Here is a 22,079-nt window from a genome sequence, read left to right as displayed (position 1 = left end):
CAGCTTGGGTTCTATGTCGGCACAGGTCTTTCTGAGACAGTTGCCACAGGGCTCCTCAGGTGGCATCAGCAGTGCACACTCTGTTTGAATCCCCCCTGTTGTTGTGGGGGTGCACTTGGCTCCCAGTCATGGGGCTTGTGGGAGGGGAGCATCTGCTCTTCCTGCTCCCTCCCTGGCCCAGCAGAGGCGATGTAGAGGCAGTTGTAGCAAAGCCTGGACTAGGCACTCTAGACCCGAGAGCTCAGAATGGCATTAGTTGCAGTGACCTGGGAACAGAAGACAGCAGGTCCCCATTGCGCCCACTCTCCAGCGCAACATTCCTGCACAGTCTCCAAGCACCTCCCTGATCTATCTGGAGGTCTGTGGGGGGGGTGGCCCTCACACCTTGAGTCACAGTGTCCGTGGGGGGAGCGTGAAGATCCGGGGTTCCCTCCTTCTGTCCTTCTCCACGTGTAGACACCTCCCCCAGGTACCTTCCAATCTTGCCAAGTGGGTCTCCCTCTCTCTCGTCTTCTTCTCCTTCACTATGAGCGTCTCCTGTCGCTTCTCTAGTGATTTGCGATGCTCTATCCAAGAGGGCCCCTCTGTATGTGGGCATCTACTTGCAACGTTCCATCCTCTCCTTGAAAACAGCATGTGTGGGCTGCTTCTAGTCCACCATCTGGGCCCCCACCGCTTTATAAAGCAGTTAGACCATCTCCCATGGGTGCATGAGGCAGAGGCCAAACGTGCTCTATTTCACGAGATACTCTAAGTCTTGCCTCTATTTTTTCTTCTCACCTGAAATCCTGTTTCTTTATCCAGTCTTCTGTGGCAGTAAGTACCTCTGGGCACAAGGGTGTCTGCTGTCTTGAACTGCCATTATTCAGTTGTTGGTTCTCCTAGTTTGATCTTCTAATTTTTATAGTTTTCTTTTATTTTTTTGTTGTTGTTGTTTTTTGGGGGGGTTGGGGTTTTTTATTTACATTTTTTTTTATTTCAGCATAATATGGGGGTACAGATGTTTAGGTTACGTATGTTGCCCTTGTCCCCCCTCTCCCCAAAGTCAGAGCTTCAAACGTGTTCATCCCCCAGATGGTGCGCATCACACTCATTATGTATGCATATACCCATCCCCTCCTCCCCCCTCCCACCTGCCCGATGCCTGATAAATGTTATTCTTATGTGTGCACTTAGGTGTTGATCAGTGAAACCAATTTGCCGGTGAGTACATGTGGTGCTTATTTTTCCATTCTTGGGATACTTCACTTAGTAGAATGGGTTCCAGCTCTATCCAGGAGAATACAAGAGGTGCTATATCATCATTGTTTCTTAAAGCTGAATAGTACTCCATGGTATACATATACCACATTTTATTAATCCACTGATGTATTGATGGGCGCTTGGGTTGTTTCCACATCTTTGCAATTGTGAATTGTGCTGCTACAGCAACAACAAAAATAAATAAATGGGACCTCATCAAACTAAAAAGCTTCTGCACAGCCAAAGAAACTGTCACAAGAGCAAACAGACAACCTACAGAAAATTTTTGCATGCTACAAATCCAATAAAGGGCTGATAATTAGAATATATTTAGAACTCCGGAAAATCAGCAAGGAAAAAATCAAACGACCCTATCAAAAAATGGGCAAAGGACATGAACAGAAACTTTTCAAAAGAAAACAGAATAATGGCCAAAAAACATATGAAAAAATGCTCAACATCTCCAATCATCAGGGAAATGCAAATCGAAACCACAGTGAGATATCACTTATCTCCAGTGAGACTAGCCTTTATCAAAAAGTCCCAAAACAATAAATGTTGGCATGGATTCAGAGAGATAAGAACACTCATACACTGCTGGTGGGACTGCAAACTAGTACAGCCTCTGTGGAAAGCAATATGGAGATACCTTAAAGAGATGCAAGTAGAACTACCATTGGATCCAGCAATCCCATTACTGGGCATCTACCCAAAAGAACAAAAGACACTCTATAAAAAAGACACCTGCACTTGAATGGTTTTTTTTTTATTTATTTATTCAAGATATTATGGGGGTACCAACATTTTGGTTACAGGTAATGTGTTTTCCCCTCCCAAGCCAGGGCTACAAGCCGTCCCTCGCCCATACAGTGTGCTCTGCTTCCATTAGTTGTGGGTTTACCCCCACTCCACCCACCCCTGACTGGCACCCAATCAGTATTACTACCACATGAACACCTTACTGTAGTCAGTTAATACCAATTTGGTGGTGAGTACATGTGGTGCATGTTTTTCCATCCTTGTGATACCTCACTTCGAAGGATGGGCTCAATCTCTATCCAGTATAATATAAGAGATGCTAGTTCACCATTGCTTTTTGTGGTTGAGTAATATTCCATGGTATACATATGCCACATTTTATTAATCCAATCATGTATTGATGGGCACTTGGGTTGTTTCCACATCTTTGCAATTGTGAATTGTGCTACTATTAACATTCAAGTGCAGATGTCTTTTTTACAGAATGTCTTTCTTTCCTTTGGATAGAAGGGATTGCTAGTAGTGGGATTGCTGGATTAAATGGTACTTCGATTTTTAGCTCTTTGAGGTATCTCCAAATTACTTTCCACAGGGGTCGTACTAATTTGCAGTCCCACCAGCAGTGTAAGAGTGTTCCAATCTCTCCACATCTGCACCAGTATTTGTTCTTTTGGGACTTTTTGATAAGGGCCGTACTCACTGGAATTAGGTGATATCTCATAGTTTTGATTCACATTTCCCTGATGATTAGAGATGTTGAGCACTTTTTTATGTGTTAGCTGGCCATTATTCTGTCCTCTTTTGAAAATTTTCTGTTCATGTCCTTTGCCCATTTATTGCTGGGGTTGTTTGATTTTTCTTGTTGATTTTCTTAAGTTCTATATAGATTCTTGTTATCAGCCCTTTATCGGATGTGTAGAAAGCAAATATTTTCTCCCATTCTGTAGGTTGTCTATTTGCTCTAATGATAGTTTCCTTGGCTGTACGGGAGCTTTTTAATTTGATCAAGTCCCATTTATTTATTTTTGTTGCTGCTGTGATTGCTTTGGGGGTCTTCTTCATAAATTCTTTACCTAGGCCAATATCTGAAAGAGTCTTCCCAACATTTCTTCCAGAATTCTTAAGGTTTCACACCTTAGGTTTAAATCTGTTATCCATCGTGAGTTGATTTTTGTGAAAGGTGCGAGGCAGGAGATCCAGTTTCAATCTTCTTCTACATGTGGATATCCAGTTTTCCCAGCACCATTTACTGAATATAGATTCTTTTCCCCAGTGTATCATTTTGTGTGCTTTGTCAAAGATTAGATGACAATGTGAGAATGGTTTTATATCTGGGATCTCCGTCCTATTCCAAAAGTCTGTATCTCTGTTCTTGTGCCAGTACCATGCTGTTTTTGTTACTACAGCCTTGTAGTAAACGTTGAAGTCTGGCAGACTGATGCCTCCCAATTTAGTCTTTTTCCTTAAGATTGCTTTGCCTATATGAGGTCTTCTCTTGTTCCAGACAAAGCGTAGAATATTTTTTCTACATCTGTAAAGAATGATGGTGGTATTTTGATAGGGATTGCATTAATTCTGTAGATCACTTTAGGTAGTATGGACATTTTAACAATATTAATTTTACCAATCCATGAGCATCGTAGGGATTTCCATCTGTTTAGATTGTCTACAATTTCTTTTCTCAGTGTTTCGTAGTTCTCCCTATATATGTCTCACCTCCTTCGTTAAATATATTCCTAAATATTTAATTTTCTTTGATGCTGTTGTGAAAGGTGTCATGTCTTTGATTTGATTTTAAGCTTGACTGTTATTGGTGAATATGAATGCCACTGATTTGCGTGCATTGATTTTGTATCCTGAGGCTTTACTGAATTTATTTATCAATTCCAGGAGTCTCTTGGTTGAATCCTTGGGATTTTCTAGATATAATATAATATCATCAGCAAAGAGTGAGAGTTTGACCTCTTCTGCCCCCATTTGGACACCCTTAATTCCCCTCTCTTGTCTGATTGCTCTGGCAAGGACTTTGTTTTCCAACCCTTGACCTTGAGTCTGAAAGCATCTTTGTGGGTTAGATGTGTTTCCTGGAGACAGCAGATACTTCACTTATAATTTTTCATCTACTCAGCCAGTCTATGTCTCTTCAGGGGACAATTCAAGCTATTCACATTTATTGAGAGGATTGATATTTGGGGTACATTTCTATTCATATCGTTGGGTAGATTCTTAATTGTTTTGTTTTACCTCTGGAGCCATTGTGGAATCCAGGTTCTGATCACTCTCCTGAGTGATTTTACTTTGGTGAGTGTCTATTGCTCTGTTCAGTGTATAATGCAGGTCTGAGTACGTCCTGCAGGGCAGGTCTGGTCTTCACAAATTCCATCAGTGATTGTTTGTCTGAGATAGTCTTTATTTCTCCCTCATAGATAAAGCTTAGTTTTGCCAGGTAAAGAATTCTAGGTTGGCCGTTACTCTGTTTTAGAAGATTGAGGATGGGTCTCCAGTCCCTTCTGGCTTGTAGGGTTTCAGTTGAGAAGTCTGAAGTTAGTCTGATACGTTTTCCTTTGTAGGTTATCTGCTGTTTTCATCTTACTGCCTGAAGGATTGCTTCTTTTGTGTTTGCTTTGGCCAGTCTGATAGTTACGTGGTGTGGCGATTGCCCTTCACGTTAAGTCTCCCAGGAGTTCTGTGTGCTGCTCGTATCTAGGTTTCTGGCCAGGCCAGTCATATTTTCCTCCAGTATTCCAAGAAATAGATTTTCCAGCCCTTGTGTATTTTCTTCTTCTCTCTCCTGGATGCCTATAATTCTTCTGTTTGGTTTCTTTACATAATCCCACATTTCTTGCATGTTTCGTTCTTGTCTCTTGCTTCTGTGTTCTTTTTCTTCATCTGATTGGTTTAGCACATAGGTGTTGTCTTCGAGCTCTGAGATTCTTTCCTTGGGTGATCCAGCCTATTCACAAGGCTTTCCACTGTGTATTGAAGTTCCTCGAATGCCTCTTTCATTTCCAGGATTTCTGTTTGGTTCTTCCATAATTTTTCAATTTCTTTAGAGAATTTTTCATTCATTTCCTGTATTGCTCTCATGGTTTCTTTGTGTTGGGTTTCTATTTTCTCTTCAATTCCACTGAGTTTCCTTATAATCCATATTCGGAATTCTTCTTCCATCATTTTAATCATTTCATCTAAATTAGTATCTGATTTTAAGGGTCTCATGGTTTCTTTTCTCTCTTTTTTTTATTCTCCCCTCCCCTCCCCCTCATGGTTTCTTTTGGGGGTGACTTTTTTCTCTGATCTTTCGTATTTCCTGTGTTCTTTCTCTGGTTCTTTCTCATCAAGGTACTTGGCTGAGAACTGGAAGTGGTAGGACTGGTTTGTGCCCCTAACTACAAGCCCCCAAGGGGCGTTCCTTGACAGTGGTGGGAGGAGGGGCGCTGGTCTTGTATTGCCTTAGAGGTATTTTGGCCAGTTGGGTTACCTCTGACCTGTTGTCTTCACCTCTTGCCAGTAGTGAATTTGGGCCCCCAGCTTAAGCTCCCAGGTGCTGAATCGCACCTGTGTGTATGACTCCACTGCCCGCCAGTAGCTTGAGATGGAGGGCACTGGGTTAAGCTATGGGGTTACCCTCTGTCCTTGGTTGTAGGTTGCCTGGAGGAGCCAGCCATCGAGGTAATCTGATCCCTCTGTGTTGGTCTCTGGTCCCTGGATGGGGAATACAAATGCTCTGATCTTTAATAAGTGTCTTGCCACTCCGGAGGGTTACTTGGACCCTATTCCCCCTTAAAGTGGGGGCAGGGGCAAGGCAGGTCTCAGCTGATGGCTGCAGGCCTGTGTGTGTGTGTGTGTGTGTGTGTGTGTGTGAGAGCCTGTATGGTTGCTTGACCCGCAGCTGGGGGAGCCGCTAGTATGTTATTTGGGGCTCTTTCACCACGCTTGGGGGGCTGCTCCTGCTGGGGGTCCATTGCTGGAGCTGCTAAGGTCTCCGACCAGGGTTTTCCTTCCCGTCCACAGACCCCGCAGCTGGCAGCCACCCGGATGCGGAGAGCGAGCTCCAAAGCCGTGTTCTCATTAGATGACCTGCGCCAGCTTCGTGCCAGGCGCCCAGGGAAAGCGGCTGTTCTCGCTTCTTCCGCCTCCCGTGTCCCGGCCCCGCGGCCGCCGCGGCAGGTGCCGTCTCCGCGGGCCCTGGCGGGGTCGCGGGAGGGGTCCCCGAGACCGGTCCCGGCCCCGCCCGGCGCAGACACAGCTCCGGGGAGTTCTAGGTGTTTCCCGCTCCTGTCCCCTGTGCGCAGAGCCCCCCATCCCGTGCGTGACTCCGCACCGACTTCGGGGCGTCCCCGTCCGGGCGGCGGGGGGTCGGAGGGAGCCGCGTCCTCCCCGGGCCGGACCCCGCTGCACCCGCCGGCCCGCGCCCCGTTCTCTGCCGTCCTGTTTCCCGTCACGTTCCTCTGTCCCGCTTTGTGCGTCCGCAGTTTCTCTGCAGCTTCGCAGCGCGGTTCTTGCGGGGCGTGGTCCACTGGGGTGGCCGGCTCGTTCTCCACCCCCCTCTCCGCGAGCTGGGAGCCAGCGGGTCGCCTCTTCTCCGCCGTCTCCACTCCCCCTGACTTTTAGGGTTTTTTCTACGCCGTATGTTTCCTTGCTCCACTTTCTGGAAGGCGGCCCGTGGCATCATCTTTCAAGCCTCCTACCAAGTTTTTCATTCCTGCTCTCATGTTTTTCATTTTCAGTAGCTCTCTTTTGTCCTCTAAATATTTCTCTTTTATAGCATTTTATTCTTGTTTTGTAGATGCAATATATTTTCCTGTCTCTTTGAAGGTATTAATATGTTTTGTTTGTTTGCTCTGGTTTCTCCCTGCTTGCCTCGATTTCTTCTGGGTTCTTGTGTTTACCCATATTTCTTTCTCTTTTATGTTATAGACTTTCCAAATATAGTTAATAAATTTGGCTGTCAATTCACATTTAAGAGTGGGGCCAGGCGCAGTGGCTCACGCCTGTGATCCCAGCACTCTGGGAGGCCGAGGCGGGAGGATCCCTTGAGGCCAGGAGTTCATGCCCAGCCTGAGCAAGAGCAAGACCTGTCTCTACTAAAAATAAGAAAAATTAGCCAGGCTCGGTGATACACGCTTGTAGCCCCAGTTAATCAGGAGGCTGAAACAGGAGGATCACTTGAGCCCAGGAATTCAAGGCTGCAGTGAGCTGTGATGAAGCCACCACACTCCAGCCTGGGCAGCAGAGCAAGACTCTGTCTCAAAAAAAAAAAAAAAAGGTGAGCTACTAAAGAGCTGATTAAAAACTCTGTAGCATGGGTGGGGCTGCCCACTGGCGGGATTTCCTGGAGGGTGATTCATTGCAGCGTTTTCGGGAGACCCCAACTGCGGCGTCTTCAGATGTTTGCTCTTGTGCTGGTTAATCACCCAGAAGACAAATGTCCAATCTGCTGCCCAGAGGGCGTGATTCTGGCTGCCGGAGTTCTGAGATCTTTGTCAGAAACAGGGTTGAGGAGTCTCTTAATACATAGACATCAGCTTCATCCCCCCGTTTTCAGCATGGACTCCCGCCCGTGGCTGGTCCTGGGGTCCCCCAGCCCAGGGTTCTAGAAGATGAGCCCCCCGTCTCCTGCTGGAGCGAAGAAGGACAGAGAGGTGTCACCGCTTTTTAGCTGATTTTCACCCTGCCTTCCTGTTTCCAGCCCACCTTCACCTCCGCTTCCGGGGGCTGCTGTCCCCGCCCGTTCGGAGCCCCGCGGTGGCTCCGTGGCTCCGAGCCTCTCTGCTGGCTCGGGTTTCAGCTTTGTCAGCCTTGCCGGTCCTTCCACTCGTCGCCCACTCTCCAGGTTGCGGGGTGCCATTCATCGCCCCTCCCCGCTTGTCCTGTGGCCTCCTTCCTTCGCCCCAGTCTGCGGACGCAGCAGCGGAGGCACGCGACCCGCTGCCTGGAACTGGCGGCCGCCGCGGGTTTGGTCTTCCTCCTGCTCTTTCTTGCCTGCAGCCTGCTCGCCTCAGCACCCCGGGCTGCGCGGCTCGTTTGCGCGACTTTAAGAACCAAGATCAGACGTGAAGGAGCCGGGGAGAGGCAGAGAGTTTCTTCCTAGAAGACGTGATGTCCTCCCAGGAGCTGGGAACACTCCCTTGAGGACACTTGCCAAAGTTGTTTTATTTTTCATTTTTCCCTCTTATAAAAGAAGCCTATCAACACTAGGTTGATCACATGGCAGAAATACTCTCTAGGGATTAGGGGGATGGGGGGCAAATCTACAACCAAAGGACACGGGGAGCACTAAAGGGAGGAAAGGGCAGGCCTCTAACCCGCATTTGGGTGAGACAAAGACATAAAGTGTACGTATAATGTTCGTATCCTCACAAAACCCTGGAATAATAGATAAAAAAAAAAAAAAAGAAGCATATAGTCATTAAAGAAAGTTGAAAAAACTAGAAAGAAGACATTTTTTTGTCACCTGTTTCTACATCCAAAATAAATTTGTTTGCATTTGTTATATTTCCTCCCAGGACTTGTTTGTCACCAGGGCTTTATCACCACCACACAGCAGGGGTAGGGTGAGGGTCTCACCACCCACCTCACCACGGGGCTCTGCCTGTCCCCATGTCCCCATGAGGGAGGGACCTTCCACCCCTTCTAGGACCAATCGCTTAGCACCGGGCTCCCTACCGGAGGGCAGAGAGGGCCCAGGAAGAGGAGGTTCAGCAGAGAACAAGACAGAACGTCGTCGAGATGCTCTCGGGGCAGGGGTGGGGGAGGGGCTAAAACAAACACAGGGAAGACGGTGGAGCCGCAGAAGCAAAGCTATTAATGCATAGCAGGAACATGGAGGCCGCATTTGACAATCGGGAAGGAGTCCTGGGAGAAGGGAGAGGAGGTCTGGTTAGGGACCATCAGGGATGAGGCTGGAGGTGTGCGTTGGGGCCGAATCGTGGTGGTTTGGGTGCCTGGCTAAGGGGCGTGGAGCTCCAGCACTGAGGGGTTTGGAGCAAGGACATGGCAAAATCGAGGCCACCTCTAGCAGCCCCAGCGTGGGAGGGGCCTCCTCTCTGGCCCCAGGGCTCTGACGGCCTCCCTCCCCCTCCCCCCGCCCGCCCCACGTCCGTAGGTGTGGACGATGGCGCCGACATCCCCCGGGAGCTGGTGGCGGGCATCTACGAGAGGATACAGCAGAAGGAGCTCAAGTCCAATGAGGACCACGTCACGTACGTCACCAAGGTGGAGAAGTCCATCATGGGCATGAAGACAGTGAGTGTCCGGCGCGGGGCAGCACTTGCCACACAGGGTCGGCTCCCGCCCCCTCTCCTTCCTGTCCTCCTGGTATCGCCTCCCTTTCGCCTCCCTCCCTTCCCAAAGCCCTGGACCCCTTCCTGCTGCTCGCTCGCGGAGGTACCGCGCGCCCGCCGCGTGTCAGGGCGGCATTCTCCTTTGTCCACTGCCCAATTTCCTCATTGCCTCCGGCCACCAGCTGCTGCAGCAGGAGAGACTGAGGCGAGATGTCGAGAAGGACTGCCCAGTTGTCCAGGGTTGGAGCATCTGGGTGGCCAATGGGGAGGTTGAGGATGCCTTTCCTAGGACGGGGTGCACGCCAGGCCTTCCTGGGTGGTGCCGATAAATAGAGGCAGGAAACAGCCTGGCGTAGGCTCTGGGCTGCGTCGTCTCAAACCACTGAGGTGCCCATGGGTGGTGACTACATCCCAGGCGTGCGATGATTTTTAAAGTGAGCGTTCTCCGGAGGTCACCACGCTGCTGTGTCGGCAGGGGCGCTTTGTACCGTAAATATGAAGGGTGCAGAGAAGTGTCCAGTTCCTCCTGCCTCGGTTGCTGGCTCAGGGGAGAAACAGTCTGGGGAGTGGGGGACCTCATCTGAGGCCCCGCGCCGGGCTGCCTCCACCCAGCCTGTGCGGCAATGGCCCTTCCTGCTCCAGGGCCATCATTGCCGAGGTCCCAGCACCTGTCTGGCCTGCCGGTGACTGGCTTGTCCCACACACGGGGTAGCCGCGCGGTGTCCCTGTGGGCCCCTCACTCTTGCACACGTGTATGTGGGTGCGCGGTAGGGAGAGGGTGGAGGCGTCGTAGCTGCAGGCCGCAGCTCGGGACATGGGTCACCCTGGAGGTCACAGAGGGCAGGAGGTCAACAGTGGCCGGAGGGAACAACCTGAGATCTCTCGCCAGCGTCCTTCCCACCCGCTCGCTCCTGGCCGACTCTGGCGTAACGAGCCCCTTCTCCCGTGGCCTTGCTCCCCAAGGAGCCTGAGGACGGGAAGGGGCCCTGGATGAGAGAGAGGAGGTTGAGGGTCAAGTTCAGGCCCCGCAGTAGAACCGGAGCCACCTCCCTTCTCCCTGGGGGGTCCGTGGTCCCTGGGCTCCTCCAGCCAGTGCCGAGTGCCGTCCCCTGTCCAGGTGCTGTCGGTGCCCCACCGCCGCCTGGTCTGCTGCAGCCGGCTCTTCGAGGTGACGGACCTGAGCAAGCCGCAGAAGCAGGCAGCGCACCAGCGGGAGGTGTTCCTCTTCAACGACCTGCTGGTGGTGAGCGGCCCCCGGGACCCTGGGAGGGCAGGGGGGCGTCCGGGGCTTCCAACAGGCTCCCTGCGCAGGACGGATGCGCCCTGTCCTGGCGCCTTCGCAGCGTGGGCGTGAGGCAGCGCAGGCAGGTTCCATGAGTCCCGCTTTGCAGGTCGTGAGGCAGAGACGCCAAGCAACCCGCTCACAGCTGCGCGGTCAGGGTGGAAATGAGCCCGACCCCAGCCCGTCTGCCCCTCCACGCACAGGAAACCGAGGGCAGGCAGGGCGCGGCGACGCTCCGTCCCCGGGAGGGATGGGACCGAGTGGGGCAGGCGCGGTCCCTGGGCCTGGGAGGCTGGGCTGCGTGGGCGTGCGCGTGTGCGGGCGTGTACACACGCACACACACACACACACACACACACACACGCGCGTCTGTGGGTGCTTTTCCCGGTCTTTGAAAACAGGAATCCATCCAGCAGCTATTTCTCACGCTGACTGCGCCAGGCGTGTTCTAGGTGCCGGGAGACAGTGCAGAGCAGGCTTTGAGCAGACGTGTCTTTCCCTGTCTTTTGCTCTCCCTGCGGGAGCCACGCGGGCGCCCCCTCTAAAGCGGCCCCAAGCCTGACGACCGCCGCCCCCTGCATTCTAGTCCTGCCACCGGGACAGGCCTGGCCTGCGCATCAGCCCCACTCGGGTCTGCCTGCTCCCGAGGCCCAGCCTCCACCGCAGCGGCAGCAGCGATCTTTCCAGAGGGCACAGCCGGCCGCGTGGCCACCCTGCCCGAAACCTACCCGCTCCCCGTGCAGGGACACAGCCCAGACCCTGCTGGGCCCAGGTCCCCGACCTGCCGCCCCGCACCCTCCTCGGGCCCCACGAGCCGCCTCCTGCCTGCCAGGCCTCTTTCTTGCCGCTGCCACTGCGTGGAAAGCTCCCCCAGAACCACCCGCCACCTCCGCCTCTTCATCCAGGTGGCACGGCCAACGCCACCTCCTCCGGGAGGCCCTCCTGCCCACCTAGCAAGGAGGTCTGCCACTCGCTCTCTCTTCCCTGCCCGCTTCCTTTTTCTTCGAAGCACTTAGAGATTCCAAAATTACCTTATGTACCCCCTTCTGCACTTTGTTTTTGCTGTTACGCTTTACTGACTGATCGACCGATTTCCACTTCGAGTCTTCCGCCACCTGCGCAAGTGCCCGGAGGGCAGGGGCTGTGTCCCCGTCTCCTGCGCTCCCAGAGCCCAGCGCGCAGGTGGTGCTGAGGGAGCAACGGGCTGACTGTATCAAAGTGGGCTCTCGTTTTAGTAGTGGAGAGAGAGAGAAAATAATTAAGGAAACAAACAAGATAACAGAGCAGGAAGGTGCTATGAAGGCAGCAGACAGGGTGCTGGCGAGTGACTGGGGCGGAGGGGGCGGTTTGGGGTTTACTTTCGTTTATTTTTTAGGCAGGGTGGCCCAGGAAGGCACCTCTAAGGAGGTGGCATTTGAGTGAAGCCCCGGCCGTGCAGAAGGCTGCGGGGGGAGTGGCGGGAGAGGCCGCCAGGGCAGGGCGGGGATGTGGGTCGGCGTCCGCATGCGGAGACAAGAACCACTGGAGGGTTCCGTGCAGTGAAGACACACATTTTGATACAGTGTGTGTGTGTGTGTGTGTGTGTGTGTGTGTATCTGTATGTCTGTGTGTGTGTGTGTGTGTAAGAGTACGTGTGTGTACGTATGTATCTGTGTGCGTTTGCTCACGTGTTCACGAATCTCCCTGGGTGTCCCTGCCTCCACACGTGCACACGTATGTTCACGCGTGTGTACACCCGTCAGCGTACGGCACTCTCCCTTCCCCGGCCAGATTCTCAAACTCTGCCCGAAGAAGAAGAGCTCATCCACGTACACCTTCTGCAAGGCGGTCGGCCTTCTGGGCGTGCAGTTCCACCTCTTCGAGAATGAGTGTGAGTCTTGCGAGTGGGCCCGTGGCCCGGAGATGCAGCAGGTGGCGGGGGAGGCTGAGGGACAAGGGCTGTCTGTGGCGTGGGGGCGAGTGCCGCGCAGACCCCGTCCCCTCCGCCGTCTGGCTGGCCCCGGCCCTCGGCGGCGGCTGCTCACGGCCCGCCGGGGCCTGGGGTCTGGCTTCCAGATTACTCTCACGGCATCACGCTGGTGACCCCGCTCTCGGGATCTGAGAAGAAGCAGGTGCTGCATTTCTGTGCCTTGGGATCAGACGAGATGCAGAAGTTCGTGGAGGACCTGAAGGAGTCCATCGCCGAGGTGACGGAGCTGGAGCAGATCCGGATGGAGTGTAAGGACGCGGCTGCCCGGCTGTCCCGGGCAGTGGGCAGGGTGCACGGGTAGGCTCTGGTCTCCCAGCGGCAGGGGCAGCTTGCAGACAGACACGCCCCTGACACCTGGGGGCCGCCCTGGCCTGCTCTGGCCCCTCCCTGTCTCCTGACCCCTCCGCACCATGCTGGGCTATCGGACGAAAGGGCCGGTACCAGTGCTGCTTCTCACGTCCTCACGACGAAAAGCGAGCACGCGTGTGTGCCCACCTCGCTGGGCACCTGGGCTGCAGTGGGCCCCTTGGAACGGAGAACCCTGCTCCGTCTGCCCAGGACGCCGGGTGCGCTGGCCCAGGCGGGCGTGCAGACCACGAGGCCCACGTGCTCAGGGCTTCTCTTCCCACCGAACTGTCTCCCCTCGCCTTTCCCCAGATCTAGTCTAAGTCCACACGCTGCGTCTGGTTAGTTTCACGTCTTTAATCTCTTTTAACCGAGAACCATCCCTGCACTTCATTCTTTATGACATTGGCTTTTGGCAGAGCTCAGGCTGGTTTTCTCACTGTCCTTCATCTCGCAGTTGTCTTTCTGTTCCTCTAAGCAATGCCTAGATTCTAGACTTTCCAATAAAGGAATGTCAGAGGATGCGCGGGGCCCTCCGTGTGTGCAGGTGGTTCACCAGCTGCTCTCTGGGTTAGAGAAGAGCAGGAACGGCCTTCGACCGTGGCCCTCTGCAAGCGCTTGCTGTTGAAGCATCGCAGTGGTTTCGGGTGGATTTTGAGGGAAAATTAAATAAGAATGGATTCAGAAACTAAAACAGAAAATTAAAAATAGACTTCAGGGCCAGGCGCGGTGGCTCACGCCTGTAATCCTAGCACTCTGGTAGGCCGAGGTGGGCGGATTGCTTGAGCTCAGGAGTTCGAGACCAGCCTGAGCAAGAGCGAGACCCCGTCTCTACCAAAAATAGAAAGAAATTAATCGGACAACTAAAAATATATAGAAAAAATTAGCTGGGCAGGGTGGCACATGCCTGTAGTCCCAGCTACTCGGGAGGCTGAGGCAGGAGGATCGCTTGAGCCCAGGAGTTTGAGGTTGCTGTGAGCTAGGCTGATGCCACGGCACTCTAGCCTGGGCAACACAGTGAGACTCTGTCTCAAAAAAAAGAAAAATAGACTTCAGGTCTGCTCGTGTGGCCACGTACTTGGAAAATGTTTCTGAATCAATATAAACCGTCAGGCAGCAGGAACGGCAGTGGGGGTATTTGAGCAGGGACCGGCATGACAGGGTGGTACTTTTTAACCATCATTTGTGAAGCGCCTCCTACGCGCCAGGCGGTTTATTTATATTCTGCCAGTCCCCACAGTGATGCTGCAGGAAGGTGTCTGTCCCCATCCTGCGGGTGAGGCTCAGAGAAGGTGAGTAGCGTGTCCGGGTCACGCATATCGGAAGTGGAGGACCTGTCGTTTGCATTTAAATCTGATTCCAAGGTTCACGAACTTCCGAGAGTGAGAGAAGAGGCTCTGTTTACGATTTCCTAAGAAACAGCCTAAATCAGAGTTGAACAGAACTCCACAGACAGCGCGTGTGACCGCGGCAACTGCTTGGCGGGGAGGGGTGCCCGTAAACCCCCTTTCCCAGGCCGCGGGGTCATTCGAGTTCAGTGGTTTAACAAACAGACACTTCAGGGGCTGCACTGGATGTCCAGAGAGGCCACCTCGGCTGTTGTTCCGGAACATTCTCAAGGATGCACCTTGAATGGCTTCACTTCTCTTGGTGTCAGAATGTCCCAGGTGGCCCCGCACTGCGCCGGGCAGCCATAGCACGCCACCTGGCGCCGCGCTGCCAGCAGAGGCCGCTGCCCAGCCCGGAGCGGCACACCCGCGCTCTCCCAAAGCAGCGAAGGAGTGGACGTCGTCAGCGTCGGTGAAGCCGGGAGGTGCACGGATGCACGGGAGCAGGGAGAAAGGCCCACGCTCCGCTCTCCGTCTTCCGATGCAGAGAAAGGGAGGGGACAGCTGAGGACAGATGAAGGGCTGGCCGGGAGAAGGAAGGGAAAGAAGTCAGAAAAAAGGAAAATGAAAAATTTAGTCCCAGCTGCCGTTCACTGAGCACTTTTTCATGCTCGTTGCTGAGCCTGTTAATGCTCACAGCTTTCCACGAGTGGGTGTTATTACCCTCATTTTACAAATGAGGAAACCAAGGGTAACGAGCTCCAGGAAGTGGTCCAGGTCCACACAGTCGGTGATAAAACAAGGTTTGCACCAGGTGCTCCCAACTCCGTGCTTGTGGCTGTGGCGCTAATTTCTCCAAAGCCAAGAGACCCCTCCGGGGGAGAACAACAACTCTCGGTTCGGCACAGATGTTTGATCCGATTGATGGGCTGGCTCAGGCGATCAGGACAAATCGTTCTGGTTTGGAGGTTTGCAGTTCAGCGTCCCTGGATTCTAGACAACCAGAGAGACGGACGGTGGAACCAGGGGAGTAGCTTTGATAAAAGGAACTTGATCGTGTCTCCTGGGAGAGAGAGGTCAGAGGAGTGATTTAATGATGACTGTCAGACGGTGGCGGAGGATGGTGGCTGGCAGGCCCAAAGCACCACTGAGGAGAACAGGAAGGAACAGGTTTCCAGTCCAGAGAGGAATTAAAGTTTAGTACCGAGACAGCTGTCCTGGCCACGCAGGCTGTGCAGCACCGACAGGTCCTTGGACACCTGGAATGTCCTCCTCGGGAGAGCTCAGAGCACCCTGCGGAGGCCCCGCGGCTGAGGCGGCCTCAGTCCTGCCAGGTGCAGGGTGGGTGGACAGGATGTCACTAGCTGTCACTGAGGTCTGCCGTGCCGAGAGCTTTGTGATGGGAGCTAAGACTTACCGGGCACTGCCACGGCCAGCCCTGGCTCCGAGTGCTGGGCACGTACCTCCTCATATAATCCCGAAGTGGGCACACCTGTCCCTTCAGGTGAGGCCCAGAGAGGTCAGGGGAGTTACCTGAAGCCACACAGCTAGAAAGTGTTGAGCCAAGATTCAAACCCCAGCCGTCAGCCTCCCCCGTACCCGCCTCTCCCTCGGCCTCTCTGACACTCGAGCAGGTCTTACCGTCCCCGCGCACAGATGAACAGACCAGCTCTAGGGACATTTGACTTGCCGTTCGGTCGTGGCGCCAGCCCCAGTCCCCATTTCGTAGCATGTATGGGAGGCCCTGCCCTCCTCCCCTTCCTCCTCCCCTTCCTGCTCGCTCCTCTATCCTTCCCTCACCTGCGAGGCCCAGGTTCTGCTTCTCTGATTCATGGGTTTCTCCACCCCTTAGGGGAGCTGGAGAAACAGCAGGGCACGAAGACGCTCTCCTTCAAGCCCGGAGCCCAGGTGGAGCCACAGTCAAAGCAAGGATCGCCTACAGGTGAGCGTCAGCTCCACCCAGGCCTGGACCTCGGAGGCCACCGTGGCCCAGGGCCGGAGCCTGGGGCGTGTGGGGGGGGAGAGGTGCGGTTCCTGCCGCCGTTGCTTTGCTTTCTGCGAGCAGCGCCGGCCGTGCTCTCTAACCTCACGGGCTCTGGGCGTGGGCGTGGGGAGGCGGGTGGGAGAGAAATGTGCCCATTTCTCAAACCGCGCCAGAGCTGCCGAGTCCGTGCGAAATGTCACTGTCGGCCCTGCCGGCGTCGGGCCAGAGTCCTGCCGTGCTGGCCCCTCCCCTGCAGCCAGGCTGTCTGACACTGCGGGTTCACTAGGGCGATCAGAGGGTGGTCAAGAGAAACCCCACAAGAAAGACCCCAGCCAGGAGCCCGGTAAGAAGGCAGGGCGGCCAGAAGAGTCTGGAAATCCGGCCCTGCCCCATGCAGCCCTTCCGCTAGCAGGCTGGAAGCACCCTCTAATCCGAGGCCAGGTCAGCTCGGCCCGAAATCCAGATCCACCCTCGAACTCAGTTTCTGTCTTGGCTTCTTCGAGTTGAATTGTTCACTCCAGCCAAATGGAGTCAGCTTCGGCCTTGGTATCTCCTTCGGCCACGTTCTCCAGACCCGCTTCCTCCTGCCCCTGACGTCCCCCACCTTCGGCCTCCTGCCCTGAACCTTACCCCCCTGCAGGGGTCACAGGAAGCATCGCCTCCCCGCCCCCCCAGCCCCAAATAAAGAGAAGAAGAGAAGGCGTGAGAATTAATCCCGTCCTAACAGAACCCAGCAAACCACCCGACCTGCTGCCTAACTGGCCGGTCGTTTCCTCTCGCGCTCAGAGCCTGCTGCCCTGCACGGGGCCGGGACAGCCAGGGCGCAGCGAGACCCAGTCTGAGCCGAGGAGCCCTCCGTGGTTGGCCCTGACCCCTGGCTCGGGACGGGCCCACCATGCCAGCGAAGACACGTGATTCCTTTTCCAAGCAGGACATGGGGCTCTTTGCTAGGAGGAGGTTCTCACGGTCACGGAACCTTCTGTGCGCGGGTCTAGCCTGCCATTGGGTGTCCGCGTCTCTGCACCTCTTTCAGTCCGCCCTTCGTTTCTGTACGGCGCAGGACGGGGGCCACCCCTCGTTTTCACAGCCGTCTAAACCCCAGAGCCAGTCCTCAGGGCCCCTTGGCCCCCACCCCGCACCCACACCCCACCCGCCTCTCTTTTGGCAGCTGCAGCCCTGGCGGGGCCCAGGTGCACGTCCGCCGGGAGGCGTTTCTCACTCCCCAGCAATGGCGCTCTCCCTCTTACGCCGCAGAAAGCAGAGGGCAGAGCCCAGCAAGGGGAACTGGCACCCCCAGGGGGGTTGGGAAATCAGAGGGGCCCCTGCCAGGGGTGGCAGTGGAAGCCAGGGGCGACTCTGCCAAAAAGCATCATGGAGCTGTCCTCGGGGGTCCACAGGGTCCCTGCTGCTATGTCGGGCCGGCCAGAAGGCCTAGCGGTAATTACAGGGCCATCATGGGCTGGCACAGTGCCAGCACCGCGGGGCGTGCCGTGCAGGCCTGGCCCATCACAGCTGAGTCTTGGGGGTGGGAGCAAGGAGGTGCGGCCCCCACTCAAAGAGCCTGCAGGGAAGGGAGGCAGCCCAGCATGGTGCCACAGACCAGTGCCTGCCTGGTCAGCCGGCTGTCACGCCCACAACGGGAAGGCTTTGACTGTGGGTAAATTAGATTCGACAACGCCAGCATGGGAAAGAGCAGCAGAGACCTTCTGGTCCATGGAGGCCCAGAGAGATGTAGCACCTTGCCCAGGGCCGCACACCACAGTGGCAGAGCTGGGCCCCGCCTTCCGGGCCGAGGGCTTTGTCTGGGTCTCATGCCTGCTCCTCCGACTGCAGGGGTGCCTGGGGGGGTCTGTGTCGGGACTGGCGGAGAACAGCCCTGTGCTCTTTGTGCTCACAGCCAAGAGGGGAGCCGCCCTCGGGGAGCAGCCGGCGGACAGCGTGGTGGAGGTAAGTGGAGGCCAGGTGAGTGTTTCCTTGCCCGACTGTCCCTCCTCTCATGTCTGTGTTGTTTCTCTTCTCAGGTTTTAATCAATGCCTCCCCAGCCCGACTCACCATTTTACCAATTCCGAGAGATACAATTAAAAGTTACTGCTAGCATGGGTAATGCACTGTTCCCGCGCCTGACTAAGCCACGAGCACTTTCTCCCAGCCCCCAGCCCACTGCCCTCCAAGGCCCAGCTCCCAGACTCGCAGGTGGAGTTGGAGCCCCTGACACCCAAGGGCCCCAGGTCCGCTTCCCCGGCAAAATGCCTGCTCCCTGGCGCTCGCCTGTTCAAGAGGCCGGCGTTCCTTCCCGCCCCTCATGGGGAGCCGGGGCTCCCTCCAGAGAGTTGCCCCTAAGTCCAGGCCCCGAGTGATCACTTTGGGGCAGACCCTGCCCTCTCAGACAGCAGCGGAGGCCGGAGATTTGAGGGTGGGGGCGGTGGGAGGGGGCTGCCCCCGGAACGGCTGGTCCATCTGGAAAGCTGGCCACAGGCCAGGGACGTGTGCAGGGGACAGTGAGGCAGAGAGGGCGGGGCTGCCTCAGTGGTTCTTGGGGGAAGAGCTGACAAATGTGAAGACCCTCCAGCTAGGGGAGGGGCCCAGGGCACAGGGGAGCAGCAGCGGCTGGCCCCTGCCAAGCTGCCAAAGAAAGTGCCACCTGTGGGAGGAGCACGCAGCGGCCCAGCCCTCCCTCCGCCACCCACTCCTGCCCCATCCCCCGCACCCCAGTGAGCCCCACCCCCACACCTTTCCCCCAAGCCTCGGGGACCACCAGCTGCTCACGCAGACACCTCCCTTCCCAACCCACTTCGACCACTTCAAGCTGGAGAGGCCCCCACTCAGGTGTCTGAGGGAGGAGCCCCCCAGTCTGGTTAAGCTCTGGGAGGCCGCAGGACACCCCAGGGGAGCTCAATTCCTTCTCTCAATCCCACGGCCCCCACCCCACACACCCGTGTCTGGAGGAGGCACCTTACTCGGAGGAGCTTCCCGCCCCAGCAGCCGACAAGCCCCCAGGGTGGGTATTCCATCCCCTCACCCTCTGGGGCTGCCCATTCTCCCGCCTTGCAGTGAGCGCCAGCGCCCAGCCCGCTGCCCTGCCAGCCTGCCCTGCCTCAGCCTGAGCTGCCCCGGTCCCGCCCTCCCCGCTGCCCAGCCCAGGGCGTGTGGCTGTCTGCAAGGCTGCCCCTCAGCCAGCCCCAGGGCCCCTGCCGGCCTCTGCCCTCCTGCACAGAGGGCAGCCTCGCCGCGTGGCCTCTCAGCTGGGCCCCAGCTCTCCGACCCCTGCCCTCTGCCTGCGCCTGGCGAGCCCTCTGGCAGGTGCTTCTCCATCCCTCCGAGCTGTCCTTACCTGCTGCTCTCGCTCCATCCTCCCCCCACACCCCCTTCTTTCTTTCTTTCACGGCAGGGAGGTGAGAGGTCAGAATGAGAGGACCTTTTGCTGTCACTTCCTGCTTTTCACTTACTGACCATCAAAGACCGAGGACCCCTCTGGGGCGGGGCTGGGGTGCAAAGAGAGCATGGGAGGGAATGGGGTGCCGTGGGGGCCGCAGGGAGGAGGAGAAGGAAGGCTCAGGGTCTGCACATGGCGGCCGCGAAGCCCAGGGAGGGAGGCAGGGGCAGGAGCCTGCCTGGCCGTCCCAGGCCGCCTTTCTCCGTGAGCAGTTCCTAACGTAAGCAGGTGAGGAAGGGGCGGTGCCTCCAGCAGCGGTGGTGACAGAGGCCTTCTGCCGAGTGAGGACCGCGGAGGGCTCTGCCAGAGGAGGGCGACCCCAGCCGGGCTCTCTGCCGGCCGCGTGTCTTGGCAGGACAGCGAGGGGCTCGGGGGCTCCTTCGTCTGTTCCGGGGGCGCTCGGGCCTGGGAAATGAACCCTGCAACACGCCGAGCGCGGGGGCGGGGCTTGTGAATACTGAGGGGCAGACGGGGCCTGGAGCCTTGGAAGGAAAGCGGCCCCCCAGGTGTGCACAGGTCCAGGAAGGGGTCTCTGACATTGCTCCTTCAGCTGCCAAGCGGGATTGGGCTCCAGGATCATTTGGGGCTGGGCCGGCCTGGTGGAGGCCTGGGATAAGGCACCCCCTTCCAGCCTTGGTTTCCCCTCTGTGCTCTGAGCAGCCAGCCCGCGGCGGTGGTGCCCCAGGACAGACGGTGGCCCAATAGGAAGCACCCCCAGAGAGGAGCAGAGTCCCAGTCACCCCCCGAAGAGCCCGGGTGTTGGGAGGCGGCCGTGGTGTGTCCCAGCTACAGCCTGGGGAGCTTGGAGTGGAATTAAATCCTCTGCTTTCAGAATCCTCTGGCCTCCTTCTGCCCAGCTCCTCCACCTCCCTGCTAGGCAGGTTGACAGTGACCTCCGAGGGAGGAGGCTCTCGAGGGTGTCTGAGCCGCCTCCTCCTGCCCCACCCAGCGGTAGAGATCAGAGCCCTTCTAGGAGGGCTGCCTCCAGCACCCGGGCAAGTCTGACCGAGGTCCGGGGCCCTGACTCCGCTCTTGTCTGTCTGGGCTGCTCTGGACTGCGGGGCCGTGGCCTCGGGGAGTCCAGGGGGACGGGGGAGGCAGGCGCAGATCACCCCTGCAGGGGTCCTTGGCATTCTGGGGTTTGGGTGCTTTCACGGTGTCAGTAGCGACAAGGAGGCTCTTCTCCAGCAAAGTGAGGGCTTGCACGGCTGGACTCCCTCCCTGCGCCCTGCCCTCCCGGGCTGCACACACTCCAGGGAGGCAGGGAGGGCAGAGGCCGTCAGCCCTGCGTTGCGAGCTCGGCGGTTGGTGGAGAAGGAGGTGGGGAGACTCTGCGTGGCCCAGAGCCACCCAGCAGAGCCCACCTCCCGGAGGGGGAGACTGAGGCCTGAGGACGGCAGTGTCTCTGCTCACGCTCCCTCCCGGGGACAGCCAGGATCAGATCCCAGGTTCCTCTGGGCACAGAGATGGGCAGAGGTCCGAGCCAGGGCAGAGAGCGGGAGGGAGGCCAAGGGAGGCTCAGGGTGGCCCTCCTAGCGGCTGGGAATTAGTCTCGTAACATTTCACGCTTCTCTGGCTGTTTCTAAACTAGGTGTCAATTCACAACAGGCTTCAAACGTCCCAGCACAGCCCCGGGCTGGGGGCCGAGAGCGGAGCGCGGGCACCATTGCCAGACCTGCAGCGTAGCCCCTTGAGGGAGCAGCCCCCACCACCGCCACCGCCGCCGCCGCCGCCGCCGCCGCCCACACCTCCGGGCACCCTGGTGCAGTGCCAGCAGATTGTCAAGGTCATTGTCCTGGACAAGCCCTGCCTGGCCCGCATGGAACCCCTGCTGAGCCAGGCTCTCTCCTGCTACGCCTCGTCCTCCTCTGACTCTTGCGGCTCCACCCCCCAGGGCGGCCTGGGCTCCCCCGCCAAGGCTGTGCACCAGCCGCCGCTGCCCCCGCCCCCGCCGCCCTACAACCACCCTCACCAGTTCTGCCCCCCCGGCCCCCTGCTGCGCCGGCGCCGCTACTCCAGCGGCTCCAGGAGCCTCGTGTAGACTCTGCCCCACCCCTGCCGCTACCTCGGGGGCCTGGCCGCCCCTGCAGCTCCCACACCCTGGCAGGATGCATTCCTGGTCACGGATCGCCATCGTTCTGGAAAGAGAACCCCCCTCCCTGGCACCTGGGTTTGCCTCATCCCACCGCCCCCCACCTCAGTTGAGCACCCCCTCGCCAATCCGGGGACACCACCGCACTCCCTCGGCGGCACAGCCGGGCCAGGCAGCCACCCCTCCCCCCGTGGGGCTGAAGAAACTGGAGCCCAACTTGCGGCTTTGAGCCCATTGGTGCCCAGAGGCCTCAGGCCAGGGCAGGAGCGAGAGGCGAGAGGCGAGAGGCGGCGGCTCTCAGCCCAAGATGGTGCATCTGCCCAGGCTGAGCCGAGGAGGGTTAGCTCGGGCCCCCTGGGGG

General features: G+C 56.7%; 1 protein-coding gene across 1 annotated transcript in view; it reads left to right on the top strand.

The window, feature by feature from the left end:
- The window catches only part of IQSEC3 (IQ motif and Sec7 domain 3), a 122,555-nt gene extending 100,888 nt beyond the window's left edge, over positions 1-21,667 (top strand). The window contains exons 8-14 of the mRNA XM_012647449.1: positions 9,107-9,246; positions 10,402-10,527; positions 12,337-12,436; positions 12,622-12,783; positions 16,061-16,150; positions 18,090-18,139; positions 21,218-21,667. Coding sequence (XP_012502903.1) covers positions 9,107-9,246; positions 10,402-10,527; positions 12,337-12,436; positions 12,622-12,783; positions 16,061-16,150; positions 18,090-18,139; positions 21,218-21,667 — 1,118 coding nt within the window. The remainder of the gene's footprint in view (positions 1-9,106; positions 9,247-10,401; positions 10,528-12,336; positions 12,437-12,621; positions 12,784-16,060; positions 16,151-18,089; positions 18,140-21,217) is intronic.
- Positions 21,668-22,079: the final 412 nt, after the last annotated feature.

This window comes from Propithecus coquereli, unplaced genomic scaffold (genome assembly GCF_000956105.1).
Source record: "Propithecus coquereli isolate 6110/MARCELLA unplaced genomic scaffold, Pcoq_1.0 Scaffold269, whole genome shotgun sequence".
Taxonomy (NCBI): domain Eukaryota; kingdom Metazoa; phylum Chordata; class Mammalia; order Primates; family Indriidae; genus Propithecus; species Propithecus coquereli.
This window is presented reverse-complemented; position numbering and strand designations above follow the sequence as displayed.